This window comes from Haliotis rufescens, unplaced genomic scaffold (genome assembly GCF_023055435.1).
Source record: "Haliotis rufescens isolate VD_foot unplaced genomic scaffold, xgHalRufe1.0.p SCAF_2, whole genome shotgun sequence".
NCBI classification, from domain to species: domain Eukaryota; kingdom Metazoa; phylum Mollusca; class Gastropoda; order Lepetellida; family Haliotidae; genus Haliotis; species Haliotis rufescens.
The window spans coordinates 21739211-21761972 of NW_025963890.1; the positions used below are offsets into that span (position 1 = coordinate 21739211).

General features: G+C 40.6%; 1 protein-coding gene across 1 annotated transcript in view; it reads right to left on the reverse strand.

Moving 5' to 3' along the window:
* The window catches only part of LOC124112012 (poly [ADP-ribose] polymerase tankyrase-like), an 80943-nt gene that overhangs the window by 33528 nt on the left and 24653 nt on the right, over positions 1–22762 (reverse strand). Inside the window, exons 16-31 of the mRNA XM_046471981.2 lie at positions 22329–22485; positions 21532–21740; positions 19971–20070; positions 18228–18352; positions 16277–16324; positions 13913–14041; positions 11645–11800; positions 10662–10763; positions 9360–9552; positions 8784–8983; positions 7730–7821; positions 6830–6951; positions 6332–6554; positions 5288–5447; positions 4131–4207; positions 655–952 (exon numbers count right to left, since the gene is read on the reverse strand). Of these exons, the coding sequence (XP_046327937.2) occupies positions 655–952; positions 4131–4207; positions 5288–5447; positions 6332–6554; positions 6830–6951; positions 7730–7821; positions 8784–8983; positions 9360–9552; positions 10662–10763; positions 11645–11800; positions 13913–14041; positions 16277–16324; positions 18228–18352; positions 19971–20070; positions 21532–21740; positions 22329–22485 (2391 nt within the window). The remainder of the gene's footprint in view (positions 1–654; positions 953–4130; positions 4208–5287; positions 5448–6331; positions 6555–6829; positions 6952–7729; positions 7822–8783; positions 8984–9359; positions 9553–10661; positions 10764–11644; positions 11801–13912; positions 14042–16276; positions 16325–18227; positions 18353–19970; positions 20071–21531; positions 21741–22328; positions 22486–22762) is intronic.

Below are 22762 nucleotides of genomic sequence, written 5' to 3' on the forward strand. Positions count from 1 at the left end.
GACATGGATTGGTGGTGAGATGAGCAGGTAGGGATAGACATGGATTGGTGGTGAGATGAGCAGGTAGATACAGACATTGATTGGTGGTGAGATGAGCAGGTAGGGATAGACATGGATTTGTGGTGAGATGAGTAGGTAGATACAGACATTGATTGGTGGTGAGATGAGCTGGTAGATATAGACATGGATTGGTGGTGAGATGAGCAGGTAGGGACAGACATGGATTTGTGGTGAGATGATCAGGTAGATACAGACATTGATTGGTGGTGAGATGAGCAGGTAGAGATAGAAATGGATTGGTGGTGAGATGAGCAGGTAGGGATAGACATGGATCGGTGATGAGATGAGCAGGTAGAGATAGACATGGATTGGTGGTGAGATGAGCACGTGGGGATAGACATGGTTGTGAGATGAGCTGAGCAGACAGCTATAAGCAAGGCTGGGTGGGTGGTCGATCAGATAAGCTGTACAGGTAAGTATGGCATGGATGGGCAGCGAGGTGAGCTTACAGAAATGTAAAGATAAGGCTTGTTGGATGGGCGGTGAGATGAGATATCTAGGACGGTATAGACATGGTCAGGTGGACATGTGGTGGGATGAGTTTGACGACATATAGGTCATAGGATAGCTATTAAGTGGCAAGTAGGGACTAACCTCAAGCAGTGGTGTCTTATTGATCGTCTCCTTCTTTACTTTGTCTTCAACACCTTTCACTTTCCACGCCTTCATTACTTTCACTGTCCCTTTCTTCTTCTTCTTCTTCTTCCCCCTCTTGTTACTGTCATCTTCAGAGTCATACTCATCTTCCTCATCATCTTCATCCATTGCTTCATCTTCATCTTCATCTTCATCCTCGTCCGAGTCATCGTCATGCTTCCTCTCATTTTCGCATATGACCTCCACAATAGGGTCCTTCAGACATGCCCCATTTTGGATGAGGATAGTAGCACAGCTGTTGTGATGAAACAGAAGCAGAAGAAGCACACTATGACCAATGAAGAACAGTCCACTTACATCAGCACAGGTTCATAAGCATAACTGCAACCGAAGGCAGTTTTATTCAAATGCATTAGACGACATGTTGCAGAAAATAATCTAGTCCTGAAAACCTTATCTTTACCATTAATGAGTTCTCAAGAAGAGAAGGCTGAAATGAGATCACAGGAAACAAGGAAGTAGCGAGAATAGAACCTATAGTTGGTGATGATGTTGTTTTGCCCTAACACCATAAAACTCCATTTTCAAACTAAGGTTGACGTTTCAACACATCTCAAAGATAAGATTAGGCATTGGGAGTCAAGCTGTAAACTGTCAATCTATAGGACTCTGCGGCAGAATAAAATCATGGGTGTCTGTGGATGAAATAAAGTCAAGTGTTAATTACTGATAAGATAGAGCCATTGGTCCCTGAAGATGACATGGAGCCATTTGTCTCTGAATCGAAGATGAAACCACAGGTGCCTGAACCTGATGGAACCACTGGTCTCTGAAGCTGACATACGACAAATCTGAGGTAGAAGTGTCTGTAGTCAAGTAGGGTCCACTGGTCTCTGAAGCTGATAGAACCACTGGTCTCTGTAGTCAAGATGAATCAACTGGTCTCTGCAGTCAAGATGGATCAGCTGGTCTCCGTAGTCAAGATGGATCAGCTGGTCTCCGTAGTCGAGATGGATCAGCTGGTTTCTGAAGCTGATAGAACCACTGGTCTCTCTAGTCAAGATGGATCAGCTGGCCTAAGTCAAGATGGATCAGTTGGTCTCCGTAGTCAAGATGGATCAGGTGGTCTCTGTGGTCAAGATGGATCAGCTGGTCTCTGTGGTCAAAATGGATCAGCTGGTCTCTGTGGTCAAGATGGATCAGCTGGTCTCTGTGGTCAAGATAAATCAGCTGGTCTCTGAAGCTGAGATAGATCCACTGGTCTCTGTAGTCAAGATAGAACCACTGGTCTCTGTAACTGAGATGGAATCACAGGTCTCTGTTGTCAAGATAGAACCACTTGTCTCTGTAACTGAGATGGAATCACTGGTCTCTTTAACTGAGATGGAATCACTGGTCTCTGTAACTGAGACGGAATCACTGGTCTCTGTAACTGAGATGGAATCACTGATCTCTGTTGTCAAGATAGAACCACTTATCTCTGCAACTGAGATGGAATCACTGGTCTCTGTAACTGAGATGGACTCACTGGTCTCTGTAATTGAGATGGAATCACAGTTCTCCGTTGTCAAGATAGAACCACTGGTCTCTGTAGCTGAGATGGAATCACTGATCTCTGTTGTCAAGATAGAACCACTGGTCTCTGTAACTGAGATGGAATCACTGATCTCTGTTGTGAAGATAGAACCACTGGTCTCTGTAACTGAGATGGAATCACAGGTCTCTGTTGTCAAGATAGAACCACTTATCTCTGCAACTGAGATGGAATCACTGGTCTCTGTAACTGAGATGGACTCACTGGTCTCTGTAACTGAGATGGAATCACAGGTCTCTGTTGTCAAGATGGAATCACTGGTCTCTGTAACTGAGATGGACTCACTGGTCTCTGTAACTGAGATGGAATCACAGGTCTCTGTTGTAAAGATAGAACCACTTATCTCTGCAACTGAGATGGAATCACTGGTCTCTGTAACTGAGATGGACTCACTGGTCTCTGTAATTGAGATGGAATCACAGTTCTCCGTTGTCAAGATAGAACCACTGGTCTCTGTAGCTGAGATGGAATCACTGATCTCTGTTGTCAAGATAGAACCACTGGTCTCTGTAACTGAGATGGAATCACTGATCTCTGTTGTGAAGATAGAACCACTGGTCTCTGTAACTGAGATGGAATCACAGGTCTCTGTTGTCAAGATAGAACCACTTATCTCTGCAACTGAGATGGAATCACTGGTCTCTGTAACTGAGATGGACTCACTGGTCTCTGTAACTGAGATGGAATCACAGGTCTCTGTTGTCAAGATGGAATCACTGGTCTCTGTAACTGAGATGGACTCACTGGTCTCTGTAACTGAGATGGAATCACAGGTCTCTGTTGTAAAGATAGAACCACTTGTCTCTGTAACTGAGATGGAATCACTGGTCTCTGTAACTGAGATGGAATCACAGGTCTCTGTAACTGAGATGGAATTACTGGTCTCTGTAACTGAGATGGAATCACTGGTCTCTGTAACTGAGATGGAATCACAGGTCTCTGTTGTCAAGATAGAACCACTTGTCTCTGTAACTGAGATGGAATCACTGGTCTCTGTAACTGAGATGGAATCACTGGTCTCTGTAACTGAGATGGAATCACTGGTCTCTGTAACTGAGATGGAATCACAGGTCTCTGTTGTCAAGATAGAACCACTTGTCTCTGTAACTGAGATGGAATCACTGGTCTCTGTAACTGAGATGGAATCACAGGTCTCTGTAACTGAGATGGAATCACTGGTCTCTGTAACTGAGATGGAATCACTGGTCTCTGTAACTGAGATGGAATCACAGGTCTCTGTTGTCAAGATAGAACCACTTGTCTCTGTAACTGAGATGGAATCACTGGTCTCTGTAACTGAGATGGAATCACTGATCTCTGTTGTCAAGATAGAACCACTTATCTCTGTAACTGAGATGGAATCACTGGTCTCTATAACTGAGATGGAATCACTGGTCTCTGTAGCTGAACTGCACTCATTTAAAATTGTTTCTATGGCCGAGATGGTGCCATGAGGTTAAATAATGATTTTAGTTTATGATACGGATGTGGAATCTTGTGTCAGTAGCTTATGATATATCTATGTTTCTTTGTAGCTGGAACAATGGTTCTCTGAAGATAACGATATATAGCTATGCATCCATGCTGCTGATGAAACGTAGCCAGGAATATACAGAGTAAAGATGGACCAGGTATCTAGCTGACATGAGCCATGCATCAGGATATGAGGTGGTCTTAACACGTATCTATAGCTTGAGATGTTGAGCCACATGTAGCTGATGAGACGGAGCCACATGTCTCTGAAGTCACAAGTAGCTGATCATTTTTGCATTGATTTATCAAGAACAAACCAATTTGAACAAGTAAGATAAAGATTTAAAACAATCATCAAAGTGGTGTTTTCAATTTCAATATTATGACAAGTCCTATATGCACTTACCCATCATGATGTCCCTTGACAGCCATTGTTAATGGTGTGTTGCCATGGTTATCCTTCGAGTTCATATCAGCCCCCATCTGCAATCCAAAACACATAAGTATACACCATGTGGATAATCAGATTCAAAATAATTTCAGGTGTCATCATTGTTGGGAACAAGAATGTTTCTGAGGCTATGATGTTCACAGTGCAAGGAAATCTATTTTGAGAGAACTTCTCAGGAGCATGGTCCATGTGCAAAGGTCAAACAAAAGTCAAAAATACAACTTTCACAAACAAAAACAATCATGAGCCTCACTACCAACTACACATCCACCATATTTCATTACATTTTGAATAAAACAGGTGGAGTAATGGCAATAAAAATACAGACTTTTTAAGCCTCATCAACAGATTAAGAAATATAGTTGGCCCTTATTTGGGAAAAAAACTAATATTTACAAGTAATTAATTTTTTGGGAAAGCACCGGGTTTTTTCTGCAAGTTACAGATGGAGAGAGTAATATATATTTCATTCAAACATTTAATTAAGAATACGGTTTACCTTAGGGATAAGATGGCCAATTAATAGTTGGACGTACAGCATGACGAATGCTAAGAAAGAAAGCTCCTGATTGAAATAAGAGTGACCTCCCTTTCCCAAAATGAACCAGTGATAATGCCCATTGTGTTATCACAAGGGAAAAAGTACATGAGGGAGTGAGTGAGTGAGTGAGTGAGTGAGGTTTAACGCCACTTTTAGCAATATTCTAGCAATATCAAGGTGGGGACACCAGAAATGGGCTTCACACATTGTACCCATGTCGGGAATCGAACCCGGGTCTTCGGCGTGACGAGCAAACGCTTTAACCACAAGGCTACCCGACCGCCCTGAAAAGTACACGAAGTTTCAGCTTTATAGGTTGATTGGATAAGGATGCTGGATGCCACATGACAAACAATGGATGATGGATGCCGGACAAACATGTCACAACATAACCTCACTTGACTTTCAGTTAGGTGAGCCAAGAAAATACATGTCATGAAGCACTAAAAGCAATGAGTTGAGGTCCATATGATGTCCTCTGGAATTTTCAGCAAAATACTGATCTTGTAAACAGATGAATCACATTGGCAACTGTGCCACAATACATCCTTATGCCTCCAATCCAACTCACCTGCATCAGGTACATGCAACAGATGTTGGCTCCCCTGAAGGCGGCCCGGTGAAGAGGTGTCATCCCAAACTTGTCCTTTGTGTTGATTTCCGCAGGCTTCATCTTGGAGGCGACCATACGACACAGCTCTACTGGGTCATGCTGGGAGCTGTCTGTGTGTCTGCAAGTATGACAAAATCTCATTCTCAACACTGAAGAAATTCAAGGTACAATCTGTCCCAAGACCCCATGATCCATCACCACTATAATATGATAGGGTATTTTAACAGCTTATGATCACTGGGTGGAAGGAGCTGATTATGGGAGAATGCAATTGGAATGTCCACTGATTTGTTGTCGGGGTAATCATATTTGAGTGAACATTTCCATGTTGAGCCCTGCGGTCTAAAAGTCACTTATTATTTAGTAATGCTGTTCTTGTTCTTCCCAGTTTTCTTACAAAAAAAACCACATGGTTTGAGATGAAATATTTTTATTGAGGATGAGACTTGCAGAATTAATTCAGATAATTTCACTATTCTGTTCCGCAAAACTGAATGTTGCTGAACACATGACACAGGACACGTTATCCTTGCAAAATGGCCTCCATTTTGAAGCAGACGCAACCTGTCAATACACCACATGACTCCCATTCTCTGTCGGTAACCAGCTGATGTGTGTGTGTGTGTGTGTGTGTGTGTGTGTGTGTGTGTGTGTGTGTGTGTGTGTGTGTGTGTGTGTGTGTGTGTGTGTGTCTGTGTGTGTGTGTGTGTGTGTCTGTGTCTGTGTGTGTCTCTGTGTGTGTGTGTGAGAGAGAGAGAGAGAGAGAGTATATGGTTTTACCCCACTTTACGCTACACACTATGTACCTATCTGGAGCATCGAACCCAGATCTTGGGCTTGAGGAGGGAAAACATAAATCACTAGGCTACCCCACTGCCCCAACCAGATGGTAATTCGGGAATATAGACTTGTATACCATAAAGATGTCACCATGGTATACTCGGTGATGAGTTTGACAGTCAACTGTTATTTTATTATTTGATATTTTACAATGCAACCTACTTTCCTCTCTTGACAAAGACATAATGCAAGGGTATCCGGCCACGCACGTCCTTGATCGTCAAGTCCGCACCCTTGTTCATGAGGGCCAGCACAAGGTCAAAGTTGTCGTTCATGTTTCCCTGGTTGTAATCAACGGCAAGATGAAGTGGTGTCCGCAGTGTCTTGTTTAGAACATTCACGTCAGCGCCGTGACTGAGAAGTATGTTCATCATCTTCAGTGTACCTGGAAAATCAAATGCCATGATGCATGACAAACAACAGCAAACACAGGTGGATGAGAGCATAGTTTTATCACACTGTCAGCAATATTACAGCCCTATCACAGAGGTAGGGGGACAACTGAAATGGGCTAATAAACCTTTTTGCCACTTCATACAGAGAGGTATTTAATACAAGAGTACAAGATCTGATTTTAATGAGACCGAATAAGACATGTTATAATAATGAAACTGATATGAAATAATGAAAAAAGTTTGGTGTAATGTGTGAGCAGTGTACCATCCGCCTTGTCTCCCTTGATGATGGCTGCATGGAGAGGCCGACTGCCGTCCCTCTCATCAATCACATTCAGGTCCGCAGATGCATTAACCATCAAAGTCAGGAGCTCATAGTTAGCCGTGCTGATGATGCAAGCAAGGAGATAAAGACAGGGTTGACTTAAGGATTCCAACTTCTTTCTCATCACTTCAATGCAATGTTTTAGTGCAGATTCTAGGGCTTAAAAATGGTATTAGCTTTTCTTCCAAAATATTAAAATCAGTAAGGCGATACCATAGCTTCTAAATGCCACTTAAACATAATATTTCAAATGTCCCTAAACATTTAGATACATATCATTCTTATACATTTTGATATAATCAGTACAAAAATTAGCATCTGAGCACTGTTGATCATAAAGTACATTCTTATGAGCATTCATTTAAGAAAAGTGTTGCTGGTACAAGGGCTTGACATTTTCTGTCATTTATGATATTTCATTTTCACAACATCATAGCTGTTGTCTCTCAAAATTGAAAATTGTGCAGAATTTCGGTGATGGAATAGAATATTGATAATAAGTTTTTTTAAGAACCATCAACTGCTCTCAGTCTTGTCCATTGTTGAACCTAATTTAGATCCTCTGATTAAAATGGAAGCCGACTGTACTGCTGGCTTACTTTTTTGGCATGAACAAATCGAGGTTCCATTCTTGTACCAAATCATATCAAGTATCAATTTACCTTGTGGAAATCTGACTGATGTATCCCATTCAAACACCATTTTCAATGAATATAATTGCAACTTATAAAATACTGGATCCAACAACAAACACAATTTGATCTCATCACCCTGTTTAAAAAGCAATAACAAAACACCATACAAATTCTTATAAAAGGCTATTCTTGAAGTTTAACTCACAGAGCTGCTATGACAACTGTCCAGATTTTGTACTTCTTCCCATTCTCCTCCTTGATGTAGTAGGCATTCACATCAGCATTGCTCTCCTCAACCTGAAAACAAGTAGGCATTCACATCAGCATTGCTCTTCTCAACCTGAAAACAAGTAGGCATTCACATCAACATTGCTCTTCTCAACCTGAAAACAAGTAGGCAGTCACATCAACATTTCTCTGCTCAACCTGAAAACATGTAGGCATTCACATCAGCATTGCTCTGCCTAACCTGAAAACAAGTAGGCAGTCACATCAGGATTGCTCTGTTCAACCTGAAAACAAGTAGGCATTCACATCAGCATTGCTCTGCTCAACCTGAAAACAAGTAGGCATTCACATCAGGATTGCTCTGCTCAACCTGAAAACAAGTAGGCATTCACATCAGCATTGCTCTGCCTAACCTGAAAACAAGTTGGCAGTCACATCAGCATTGCTCTGCCTAACCTGAAAGCAAGTAGGCATTCACATCAGAATTGCTCTGCCTAACCTGAAAACAAGTAGGCATTCACATAAGCATTGCTCTGCTCAACCTGAAAACAAGTAGGCATTCACATCAGAATTGCTCTGATTAACCTGCGACAAGTAGGCAGTCACATCAGAATTGCTCTGCTCAACCTGAAAGTAAGTAGGCATTCACATCAGAATTGCTCTGATTAACCTGTAAACAAGTAGGCATTCACATCAGAATTGCTCTGATTAACCTGAAAACAAGTAGGTACCTCTTAAGCATTGCTTCCAAAAAACAGGATATGCATGTAACTGTTTCAGATCACTGAAAAAATGTTATTTAAGTTCATTTCCTTAATTCCTCACATACATTAAGAGCAAGAGTGTTCATATATTCTTACTGTTTCTTAATTTCTGTGAAAACATTACTTTGCTCATACATTCTGTGAGATCAACATGGTATTTCCTACTATCAAACTATCAGTCACTTTCTGGTGACTGTCATAACGTAGCCTGTAAATGTATTTTGTCTGTTGTTACTGAAAAAACAATGTTGATAAATGGGTACATACCAGCAGGTGAGCTGGCACCACCTTGCTGTAGTCAACAGCCCCCGTGAGCGCTGTGTGGCCCTCACAGTCACGAGTGTTCATGTTGGGCTTGTACTTGAGGATCATTCGGAGTGCTGGCCACTCTTCTTCCTTTTCTTCCCGTAAACCACAATACTCACAAGATTCAACATCCGCAAGCATTTCTGCCACAGACCATTTGCCTGAAACACAAAGAAACTGGTTCCAGTGATCATGCTCCTAATCACTGGTCTTCTCCCATAGGCAGATACAGAGTGGTGTCCAGGAGTCCGGACCCCACCTTTTGAAAACCAAAAATAGTGTGTTGTAGGCAATAAAATTGACTGAGAGAGGACTTAAATATTTGGACCCCTCCCTATTAAAAATGCAGGATCTGCCCTTGTCTCAGATTTACTTTTTACAGGCCAGGATGAAATAGCTGTAAATCAGTTCCCAGCCATCTACCAGCCATTTTCTAGCCTTCCTAGCCCTTCCATTCATTTCATATCCCTTCCAGCCAGTTCCCAGCCATTTCACAGCCCTCCAGTCCCTTTCCAAGCCTTTCACAGCCCTACCTACCCCAGTCAGCTTGGTATCTGTCCTCTTCCTTCTCTGGCTTGTCCTCTTCTTTCTCATAATGTTTCTCAGATATGATGGCATTCACATCGGACTTAAGTTCATCGATCAGAAACTTGATGAAATCACGTCCACGTTTCCACAACAGCCTTCCAGCTGCCTTATCCTCTTCCTCATCAGTCGAAGATAGTTTTTTCTGCAGAAAACAAATATCATAAAATATCAATAATTCCTGTCTTAGTATTCACTTTCTCCAAAAAGTTAAATAAATCTGCCCATTGCCTTATTTCTGTCCTAATTTTCGTTTCCAGCCTATTACCTATCACTGCTAATTACCCCCGGCCTCGCATTTGCACATTGTCCACTGCCAATTACTATGGGCGACCATGCGGTCAAAAATACAAAGTTGAAAAAGGACAAACATACGCACGAAAGGACACTAAACTGCTAAAGGAGGTTGACCATAAAGAACGCCAGATGGTGTTTCAATTTGTAAAACATTCAGAGTATAATCTGCTAGATCTGCTGTGCATATAACTGCATGCCGAGGTGCACAATTTATTATGTTAACATCTGAAAAGTTAACGTTGTGTGAGAATTGTGCTAAAATGGCACGGTATCAACTTGTTATTATATTGATAACTTTTGACCTTTAGTTCAGCTTGGTATTTTTTCACCGGCATCTGTTTGTTTTGTATTTTAACCTTTATTAGCAACATTTTATATATTATTCGTAACATTTGACTATTATTGCATGCTTTTCTCCGTTATTTCAACTTTGTATTTTTTGACGGAATGTCCGCCCATACATTACCAATCAGTGATAAGTTAAACGTTGGCTTCCTTTTGTCCATTGCTAATCACCTATCAGTGCCAATTATCTGTTTGCACTCCACTGTTAAGTTTCCACCTTAGTTACCTGAGTACTTTTGTTGTTCTTACAGGTACATATATAATCTCTCTGCCTCATAGCATTTATTCACCTGATGAAGGAGTAAGTATATACTCCAAAACATAGTGTTCCTCATAATAAAGAAGTTGACATCCATAAATTCTCTTCCTTGAGTGTATAATTTCTAAATGCCTTTCAAAAGACCAAATTGTAGACATTTACAACTTTGTTTAAATCCACATGCACAGATCAAGGATTATAATGGGGCTGATCCTGAGATCAGAACCCACAGAGTAGTCGATTCTGTCACCGCAAGTTATGGCATCTAAGACCACTTGGCTACGTGTTCTCCAGATGCTTTCAAGAAAATAGTAGTGTCACTTTAGAGAGCTAAAGCACAGTCCTCACTTTACCTTGCAGACACTGTACTGCTGACAGGCAGCTAGCAGCGGAATACTGCCATCATTGCAGAAGGTTTTAGCCATTTCTATGAAAGCTTTCTTTTGTGCTGCATCCTGCATGAAAAGAACACTCATTACATCAACATTATCTTCAAGTTTTAACAAATAGTTTCTCAGAGATCATTGTAAGCGAGGATTAGGTGAAGGTCACTGAGTTGAAACAGAAGAAAATTACTTTCTAATGACTGGGGAGTAAAACATATTTCAATTTTCACTGCATATCAGAGAATCTTTAACATTCATATTCACATTCTTATAAGGATTCGTTTATACTGACAATTGTTTACATTTGAATTTGTTTGAAAATATCTAAATTTACACTCTGACCAAACCTCCACAGTAGGTTACACCAGAAGAACCCTGAGCAAACTGCTCAATCAAATATCCTTCATGGAGTAGAAGTGTAGAAACTCACCTTTGAAACAATGGACTTGAGGACTGCAAGGTAGTCCTTCATGGAGTAGAAGTGTAGAAACTCACCTTGGAAACAATGGACTTGAGGACTGCAAGGTAGTCCTTCATGGAGTAGAAGTGTGGAAACTCACCTTGGAAACAATGGACTTGAGGACTGCAAGGTAGTCCTTCATGGAGTAGAAGTGTAGAAACTCACCTTTGAAACAATAGACTTGAGGACTGCAAGGTAGTCCTTCATGGAGTAGAAGTGAAGAAACTCATCTTGGAAACAATGGACTTGGGGACTGCAAGGTAGTCCTTCATGGAGTAGAAGTGTAGAAACTCACCTTGGAAACAATGGACTTTAGGACTGCAAGGTAGTCCTTCATGGAGTAGAAGTGTAGAAACTCACCTTGGAAACAATGGACTTGAGGACTGCAAGGTAGTCCTTCATGGAGTAGAAGTGTAGAAACACATCTTGGAAACAATGGACTTGAGGACTGCAAGGTAGTCCTTCATGGAATAGAAGTGTAGAAACTCACCTTGGAAACAATGGACTTGAGGACTGCAAGGTAGTCCTTCATGGAGTCCATGTGGTCATAACACAGGGAATGGAGGATGTTGTCCCCCTCCTTGTCCAGGTCCGTCATGATGGGGCTGTCCTTCTGCAGCAGAAACTCAACCAGCTGTACGTTGCCCTGGGAACAAAAGAGAGACAAATCCAAATATCTTGAATGGGCGAAGCTCTGAATGTTGCATCATGCAACACCAGCTCTATCTCCAGCTATATACAGTGTAAATGTTCCATACAGTGTAATAATGTTTAAACAAGTCCTTTGGGACATGGGTGGCCTCATCATCTAAGGCATGGAGTTGCATCCCTTAGGTGTGCCAGAATCTTATATTGGTTGGACGGTTTCTCAAATTTGCCCTGATCATGATTCTTGAGGCGATTTCATCAAAGTGGTTAATGTCTAAGACCTGCATCACTAGGAGTAATCCTACCACAAAAAAGTGATAATTGAAATATTGTTCAAAGCAAACCAAATTCATTCACTCTCCCCTTGACCTGGATAGAATCAAGCCTAGGATAGGCAAACAAGTGGTTGATAGCACAAGCAACTATTCACTCCATCAATGTGTGATGAAACACATTGAGCCAGGTCATACACTGAGACCACCTGATTCCCACTGGTCAGGTCTTACAACAAGTGTGGGATACTTGGAGCCTCTCCTGCACTAGCATCCCCACAGGACGACTTTCTCTGGAGTTCATTCTTTGTGTTGTATAATCTCATGTATATAACTTGACATATGTAACTTGAAGAAATAATATAAACATAGGTCTCTAAAAACATCAGGCAAGATAGGAAATGCTTCCCCACAATAAAAACAAAAGAAACAAAAGAAACTCAAGGACAGGAACTTAAAGATAGAAACTAAAGAAAAATAAGACAAGCGTATACTCGACGAAGTCATCTATATCCCCTGCCAATTTTAACACATTATTGTCCCAAACCAGGTAACTGGTTTTCTCTTAGCTCATGTCATAATAGCTACAATGGAAATTCTAAAATAAACATTTCTAAAATTCCTTAATATCAAATGGCATCAGTTCAGTATGCGCTTTATATATAGACATGCAATGTTTGGCAAGTAAATATTTAACAGTTTATTTGTTATACTCCATTATATAAAACTTAAATCCAATTTGTTGCCATGGAAACATAAAAAATAAAAATTTCTAAAATTCCTAAATAGCAAAAGCCACCAGTTCAGTATCTGCCTGGTAGACAGGCAAAGTTTTGTAAGAAAGTATTTAACAGTTTTTGAGTTATGCTCCGGAAATGAACACCACCCTTATAGACCCCAAGTCCAAATTGCTGCCATGGAAACGTAAAAAATAAAAAATTCTAAAATTCCTAAATAGCAAAAGCCACCAGTTCCGCCTGAGTCATGCAAAATCTTGTATAGAAATATTTAATGGTTTCTGAGTTCTGCTCCGGAAACGATTTCGGGATGCACACTCACACGCACACACTCACACTCGTTTGGGCAAGGGATAAAAAGGAACTAAATACGGCCCCAATAATTCAATTATTAGCTTTTCATTCAAAAAGTTAAAAAATTGTGCCACAACCTTGTAGCTCATCTGGGACTGTAGTCAACAGTTAAAAATGTCAAGAAACATAACCCCATAATAAGGTGCTGATTTGGATCAAATTGGGGTGTCATCATTGGTAGGAACAAGCATGTGAAGTTTCAGCTTCATTGGCCCAATGGTTTCTGAGAAGATGATTTAGTGCAAGGGAATCTGTTTTAGGAGCAGGGTCAAAGTGCAAAGGTCAAATCAAGGTCCAAATTTGCAAAAGAAAACAGAGCATGTGTATGCCCCACTACTAACAACACATATACTAAATTTCATTACATTTTGAAAGAAAATGGCAGAGTAAGGTACGTAAGAAGTTTCAGATTTCAGTATTGGTCGAGGTGCAATGGTCAAATATAGGTCAAAACTTAAATATCGCAAAAAGTGAAACACTACTTACTACACATGTACCAAATTTAATTACATTTCAACAAAAATGGCTGCCATGTTCAAAATCAAATTTGAGTCTCCAGAAATAAATGGGATGTCATCAATTGAGGGAACGCTGCATGAGTTTCAGCTGCATTAGTCAAGTCATGACTGACACCAAACAAACATGCCATGACATAAGCTCACTTGACTTTCAGTCAGGTGAGCTAAAAAAGTGAAGCGAGAGGCAAGGATGAAGATCTTATAATTAATTCATCATTGCCTAACTTACATTTCTCATAGCTGCCATGACCGCTGACATTCCCTTCTTGTCCAGAGCCTTCTGGTCACAGCCATTTTCTACAAGCAACTTGGCAATCTTTACACTTGTTTCCATCGCCTCATCACTTGGCATTGGCGTCTGCAACATTGAGAGAGAGACATGGTATATGTTCAGGTACAAATTGTATGCGGAACAGAAATATCATAAAACTGAACTTACACATGTTTTAGCCCCAGGTCTGGGATAGCAACAATCATGCAGGTGATGAATGGTTAATTAATGCTGTTTAACACCACAGTCAGCAGGAAGCTTTGACCTGAGTAATGATCAATACCATCAGGGTGGAAAGGCACCATTTAGCAGGTGACACTTAGTTTCCATCAGACCTGTACGTTGTCAGCGTAGGAAGACACACCATTGTGCAGGTGACACTTAGTTTACATCAGACCTGTATGTTGTCAGCCTAGGAAGACACACCATTGTGCAGGTGACACTTAGTTTACATCAGACCTGTATGTTGTCTGCGTAGGAAGACACACCATTATTCAGGTGACACTTGGTTTCCATCAGACCTGTATGTTGTCAGCGTAGGAAGACACACCATTGTGCAGGTGACACTTAGTTTACATCAGACCTGTATGTTGTCAGCGTAGGAAGACACACCATTATTCAGGTGACACTTAGTTTACATCAGACCTGTATGTTGTCAGCGTAGGAAGACACACCATTGTGCAGGTGACACTTAGTTTACATCAGACCTGTATGTTGTCAGCGTAGGAAGACACACCATTATTCAGGTGACACTTGGTTTCCATCAGACCTGTATGTTGTCAGCGTAGGAAGACACACCATTGTGCAGGTGACACTTGGTTTCCATCAGACCTGTATGTTGTCAGCATAGGAAGACACACCATTGTGCAGGTGACACTTAGTTTACATCAGACCTGTATGTTGTCAGCGTAGGAAGACACACCATTATTCAGGTGACACTTGGTTTCCATCAGACCTGTATGTTGTCAGCGTAGGAAGACAAACCATTGTGCAGGTGACACTTAGTTTACATCAGACCTGTATGTTGTCAGCGTAGGAAGACACACCATTGTGCAGGTGACACTTAATTTACATCAGACCTGTATGTTGTCAGCCTAGGAAGACACACCATTATTCAGGTGACACTTGGTTTCCATCAGACCTGTATGTTGTCAGCGTAGGAAGACACACCATTGTGCAGGGGACACTTAGTTTACATCAGACCTGTATGTTGTCAGCCTAGGAAGACACACCATTGTGCAGGTGACACTTGGTTTCCATCAGACCTGTATGTTGTCAGCGTAGGAAGATACGTCATTATTCAAGTGACACTTGGTTTCCATAAGATCTGTATGTTGTCAGGGTAGGTAGGCAGGTGACTGTATCTGACTGTCTTCCATGTTGTCCTAAGAAGATTATTTACTTGGCAGGTGACTGTATCAGACAGACTGTCTTCCATGTTGTCCTATGAAGATTATTCGGTTGGCAGGTGACTGTATCAGACAGACTGTCTTCCATTTTGTCCTATTAAGATTATTCACTTGGCAGGTGACTGTATCAGACAGACTGTCTTCCGTGTTGTCCTATGAAGATTATTCACTTGGCAGGTGACTGTATCAGACAGACTGTCTTCTGTGTTATCCTATTAAGATTATTCACTTGGCAGGTGACTGTATCAGACAGACTGTCTTCCGTGGTATCCTATGAAGATTATTTACTTGGCACGTTACTGTATCAGACAGACTGTCTTCCGTGTTATCCTATGAAGATTATTTACTTGGCACGTTACTGTATCAGACAGACTGTCTTCCGTGTTATCCTATGAAGATTATTTACTTGGCAGGTTACTGTATCAGACAGACTGTCTTCTGTGTTATCCTATGAAGATTATTTACTTGGCAGGTTACTGAATCAGACAGACTGTCTTCCGTGTTATCCTATGAAGATTATTTACTTGGCAGGTTATCCTATAGAGACTTTCCACTTAGGTTCTATTTCTTATAAGAATCTTTTAAAATATGACCATGTTGATATATTCTGAAATTACGATATTGTTACTAATTTGTTTATTCATATACAAATTATGTAATATGTGTTCAAGGTTCTAGAGCTGAGCAGGTAGCAGTTTAGAAAGGTGTAAAATTATATGTATAACCCTGGGCTGGATGTTCCAGCATCCAAAATAATATGAATATACAGGTTTTGCCATGGAAAAGATGTATGGAGAAGACTATGATTTTTATGGTGGGACTGAAAAACTCTTATAATCTACTCAGGGTACCACTATGCAATTTAACTTCCAACATCCCTATCAGTATCCACCCAGTAACCATGGTAACTCACGAGCTGTGTGCCCTCCAGGAGGATGTCATTGCGGGCCAGGTGATGAAGCTGCAACAGAACAGGCATCACATTAATTCTGTTATATCACAAAGTGTACTGAGGAATGGAAGTTTACTATATCTGTGACTGTATAATTAATGTAACTTCGTTGGCAAATACTTGAGAAAACAGAAGCAGCCCTTTTCCCGCCATTTCCAAAAGCTCACAAAATGTTGAAATACCATGTAATTCCAGGCCAGAAACATTACCTCCAGACACATTGAAAGACACATTCTTAAGATTTTCAAGATCAAGTCCCTGGATTGTACCAGTAAAATTGCTACAGTAACTGGCAATGAATGATACAAGCATGTTTCACAATAACCTAAAAGACAACCTTGACCTTTTACAGACATGCAACAAAAGCTTCATGAGGAAGGATTTGTAAAGAAAAATGCAAAGATAGATGCAAGTTTCATGCCTGTAGAAGTAACCATGCCTCAGACACTGACAATTATAGAACCATATTTTAGAACAAGAGTCACCAGGAGATTACATATCCCCCAGTCTGGTGCAATTCAGAAATAGAGTTTGGCTACTTATACCCCACTTTTGGTTCATTGCCATTGGATACCTTCAGTTCAGCAAAGAAAAAGATAAAGCTGTTCAGATTTTTTTAATATCCCAATGGTTTTGGAGTTCTGCTCTGGAAATGAGCACTACCCTCATTTTTAGTACAAGTCCAACTTGTCATAAAAAAAGTTTTTAAAAATATGAAATATCTCAAATGATGAAAAGGCACCAGTTCACCACTAGACTGATATGTATAGCAAGTTTCAGCAAGAACTATTCAAAAGGAAACAGAAAATGGACGGCTGATGGAAGGACAGGCGGCCTTGCTGATCGCCATATCTGTTTTTCAAACGGAGGTATTGAAACCCGACAGCTGTACAACCATCACTGCCTGTACAGGTAACTGTTGTCAACTCACAGGTGTACAACCATCACTACAGGTAACTGTTGTCAACTCACAGGCATACAACCATCACTACAGATACTGTTGTCAACTCACGGGCATACAACCATCACTACAGATACTGTTGTCAACTCACAGGTGTACAACCATCACTACAGGTAACTGTTGTCAACTCACAGGTGCACAACCATCACTACAGGTAAATGTTGTCAACTCACAGGTATACAACCATCACTACAGATACAGTTGTCAACTCACAGGTGTACAACCATCACTACAGGTAACTGTTGTCAACTCACAAGTGCACAACCATCACTACAGGTAAATGTTGTCAACTCACAGGTATACAACCATCACTACAGGTAAATGTTGTCAACTCACAGGTGCACAACCATCACTACAGGGAAATGTTGTCAACTCACAGGTATACAACCATCACTACAGGTAAATGTTGTCAACTCACAGGTATACAACCATCACTACAGGTAAATGTTGTCAACTCACAGGCATACAACCATCACTAGAGGTAAATGTTGTCAACTCACAGGTATACAACCATCACTACAGGTAAATGTTGTCAACTCACAGGCATACAACCATCACTACAGGTAAATGTTGTCAACTCACAGGTATACAACCATCACTACAGGTAAATGTTGTCAACTCACAGGTATACAACCATCACTACAGGTAAATGTTGTCAACTCACAGGTATACAACCATCACTACAGGTAAATGTTGTCAACTCACAGGCATACAACCATCACTACAGGTAAATGTTGTCAACTCACAGGTATACAACCATCACTACAGGTAAATGTTGTCAACACACAGGTATACAACCATCACTACAGGTAAATGTTGTCAACTCACAGGTGCACAACCATCACTACAGGTAAATGTTGTCAACTCACAGGTATACAACCATCACTACAGGTATATGTTGTCAACACACAGGTATACAACCATCACTACAGGTAACTGTTGTCAACTCACAGGTGTACAACCCTCAACATCCACAAAGGTGCAGTCCGCTTTCTTGTCCTTCACCAGATATACCATCTGCTCATACAGGTCTGGGTACAGGGCGCTTGAGGCAGCTGTAGACACCAAGGTCATACCTGGAACAGAGGATTAAATATGGAATAAATGCATCATTATTAATATCTTACAAAGGTGTATGCAATTTAAACTGACAAGATATTCAAAATGCAAATTAAAATCGCAACAATTCTACAAGTACAAAAAGTGTGAAAATCATGCATTATTCTTTTTCAGAACACTTGTCATGAATACTTTCAGAAAGTGTAACTTCAAACATTTCTATGAGATTTTTCTATCTCATGATCTTGACCTCTAAACTTTCAAAGCAGGCCTCCATCCTAGAGAATGCATACACCAAGTTTAATGATGCATGCGGTAATACTTTTTTAAAAAGTGTGACGATCAACTTTGGAGTAAGACCTATCTTGTGACCTTGACCTTTGACCTTCTAACTGCATTTTTAACAAAAAGAAATTCCCATGGCCATGTGAAATAAGTTCATTTTAGCATATCCTCTGTCAATCTTTGCCGTTCCATATTCAAGAGAAACTACTTTTGACAATTACCTCGAAGGGAACCAAACGCAATTGACATTTGATGTGGATTGACTTCTTGAGAAAGTTGAAAACATAGAGTTTCATGCGTGTAGAGGTAACGATGCCTTACAAACTGACAATGAGATTACTATGTTGCACAAAAACATAATGCTGACCTTGACCGTTTTCTAATCTTGACCAAAACCTTTCCAAAGCAGGACCCCATACCTAAGAAAGGTATATGCCAAGTTCAATGATAAATGTATGAATACATTTTCAGAAACTGTAACAACTTTTCTTTGCATATTTATCTCATTATCTTGACCTTTGACTTTTGACTTTTTTCATATACGAGTGCCCCAAAAAATTCCCAGTGCCATTTGTAAGAAGTCCATTGATAAACAATCTCTGATGTCGATAATCTTTGTGTAGTAGTCATTAGAAACATCACTGTCAGTGCTAGAGGTCAAATTCCAACAAAATCTTAGAGCAGTCCTATTTCAAGCGTCAGCTTATTATTTTGATTACACCTTATACATAACTCTATCTTGGGTCATACAAAATCTTCACAATAATACATTCTAGTGAGAAAAAAACATTGATGCACACTTCATATGATCAACTCCATGCTTTTGAGCTTCATACACTTGAACCTTCACTCAAAGTGTTTCATCTTGTTTGTTGTTTGCTTAGTGCCTCACTCAGCAACATTCCAGCCATCAGATGACGGCCTATCAATAATTGAGTGAGGATCAGTGAAATTAGTAATTCAAATAGAGCAAAGTCCCACACAATCAGCACATGACATGCAATCAAACAAGTGACCGAGCCTACCTGTGAAGATCCGGGTTAGAATAGGTTTTCAGCAACCAATGCTTGCTGTAAAAGGCAACTATGCTTGTCGTAAGAGGCAACTTATAGGTTCAGGTTGTCAGGCTTGCTGACTTGGTTGATGCATGTCATTGTATCTCAATTGCGTAGATCGATGCTCATGAAGTCAATCACTGGACTGTCTAGTCTAGCCTTGATTATTTATAGACTGTCGTCATATAGCTGGGTTGGGAACTTTTCTAACCAGACACCCCACAGGGGTCTTAACTCATATGAAGTCTCAAAGTGAAAGTAAAATCTTAGTTATCTTTGTAATTCCCTGCCCTACCTTGGTCATCCTGGAAATTGACATCAACATCAGATTTTGACAGCAGCAGGCTGACAATACCAAAATGGCTCTTCATGTAGGCGATGGAGAGAGGCGTAGTCTGATAAAGACAAAAGAGAATTCTAATTAGCAGTGTATGATCCTGTTTTTTAACTTCCTCACAGGAATCAGAAGTTAAAATAATGAGATTGTATGCCTTTTCATCATCAAACAACCTGTTCTGTATATAAATACACCTTGCCTGTCTGCCTGTCCATGGCTGGTAACTTTTCTGTCGGGCTGCATGGAATTTTCCTCTACCTGCCCGACTGTTTGGCAGATAATTTTAAGACTGCTTACATATTCAGTTTTATTATAACTCCTTGTAGATTCAGATGTAATTGTTTACATTATTTCAACTGAATCAAGACACAATTTGTCTCTTATTTGTTTGGTGGGATTTTTCAATATTCATAATATCTGAATACGGGCAGGTAACTTTGAAGATGGGCATGCAACATTTATGGATCACCTGCCCGACTATCTCGTTAGGGTTTGAAAGTATTTCCAACACTGGTACAATGCAATCTGAGAATACCTACAACATACTCCCATTTATCATGTCATATTTGAAGGAAATAATTAATGCCATTGGCAAATATGGTCTCAGTACATCTTTATAACCACAACACAAACCCAATCACTGTCTCCAATGTGTCTTTATTGCACAATGTTTTTCATGATACTCGTACACTTCGTGTCTTGTCAAAGAATCCATTTTGTGGTGAAGTCACAAATATGTTTGAATTTAAATTCATCCAAATATGAAATGATAGATGGGACAAGAGTGTAAACACTATCAGATTGCATTTCATTCTTTGTGTTTTGAATTATACATCTGCTTCAACTCACCCAGTATATAATAGCCTCTGGGTGATCATCTCACTCCAGTTGTGCCCAGAGTTACAGTATATAACAGCCTCTGGCTGATCTTCTCACTCCAGTTGTGCCCAGAGTTACAGTATATAACAGCCTCTGGCTGATCAACTCACTCCAGTTGTGCCCAGAGTTACAGTATATAACAGCCTCTGGGTGATCTTCTCACTCCAGTTGTGCCCAGAGTTACAGTATGTAACAGCCTCTGGGTGATCTTCTCACTCCAGTTGTGCCCAGAGTTACAGTATGTAACAGCCTCTGGCTGATCATCTCACTCCAGTTGTGCCCAGAGTTACAGTATATAACAGCCTCTGGCTGATCTTCTCACTCCAGTTGTGCCCAGAGTTACAGTATGTAACAGCCTCTGGGTGATCATCTCACTCCAGTTGTGCCCAGATTTACAGTATATAACAGCCTCTGGCTGATCTTCTCACTCCAGTTGTGCCCAGAGTTACAGTATGTAACAGCCTCTGGGTGATCATCTCACTCCAGTTGTGCCCAGAGTTACAGTATATAACAGCCTCTGGGTGATCTTCTCACTCCAGTTGTGCCCAGATTTACAGTATATAACAGCCTCTGGGTGATCATCTCACTCCAGTTGTGCCCAGAGTTACAGTATGTAACAGCCTCTGGCTGATGAACTTACCTTCCAGTCATTTCCTACATTGGCGTCTGCTCCTGCCTCAAGTAGTGTTTTGGCACAGAAGTACCAGCCGTACGCTGCAGCGTAGTTGATGGGGGAGTTGCCGGAGTTGTCACACAGATTGGGGTTGCAGCCAATGTTCAGTAGGTAGGACAAGATGTTTGTGTTCCCGTTCATGGCTGCATGGATCAAAGCTGTTCTGCCCAGGCGGTCTGAAAACATTACAGTGTAAGAATTTCACACCTCAGTCAACACTAAACTCTTTTATTTTTCCTGTACAGGGTATATGTTCTAATAACTGACCATTCTCAGCTGTCTTGATTAAAAAAACAAACATTTTTATAATTCTCTTAACAAGCAAAGCCATCTGATATCTACTATAAATAAGCACCTGCCATATTTCATATCAAGCAGGGATTCACCTAGATCTGCTCAGAGGCTGATATTCAGCCCCAAGTCGGCAGCACATGTCCATAAAAATTCCCAAAATGGAACTACAAATCTCCAATTCATGTTATACAGTAATGACTAATGTTATTGTTATGGCTTAAAAATTACTGGAGGTGATTTACAAAAATGAGCAAAATAATATTTTTCTCAAATTGCCTGCCAGGGCACTTACCATAGTTTAGAATCTGGTTTAATCCCGGTCTAGTTAATGAAGTTTGAGTAAATTTGATTGTAATTTCATCAAGAATCTGCATTCAAATATTTTTTTAAATCAAATTAAAAAGCTAAAAAAATGGATCTTGATTTTGGCAAGTGACTGGATGATTAGCCTTCCCTGCACATGGCCTCACCTTTCCGCTGCACAACTGCCTCATGGTCCACAAGGTAGTTCAGTGTATCCAGGAAACCGAACTGAGCGGCCATCATGAGAGGCGTGACCTTGAAGCGAGATGTGTTGAGTGGCACATCTACCTTGGCTCCATTACCGACCAGCACATCAACAATTTCCTACAACAAACAGCTATACTGTACAATCACCGATTGAAACAGGATTTTAATAAGAGTATACTATGCACAAAGTGTGTGAGTGATTTAGGATTAATGCTGCTATGAAGAGTATTTCAGTTACATCATGGCTTCATAGTGAGTGAGTGAGTGAGTATGGTTTTACGCCGCTTTTAGCAATATTCCAGCAATATCACGGCGGGGGACACCAATATGGGCTTCACACATTGTACCCATGTCGGGAATCGAACCCGGGTCTTCGGCGTGATGAGCGAACGCT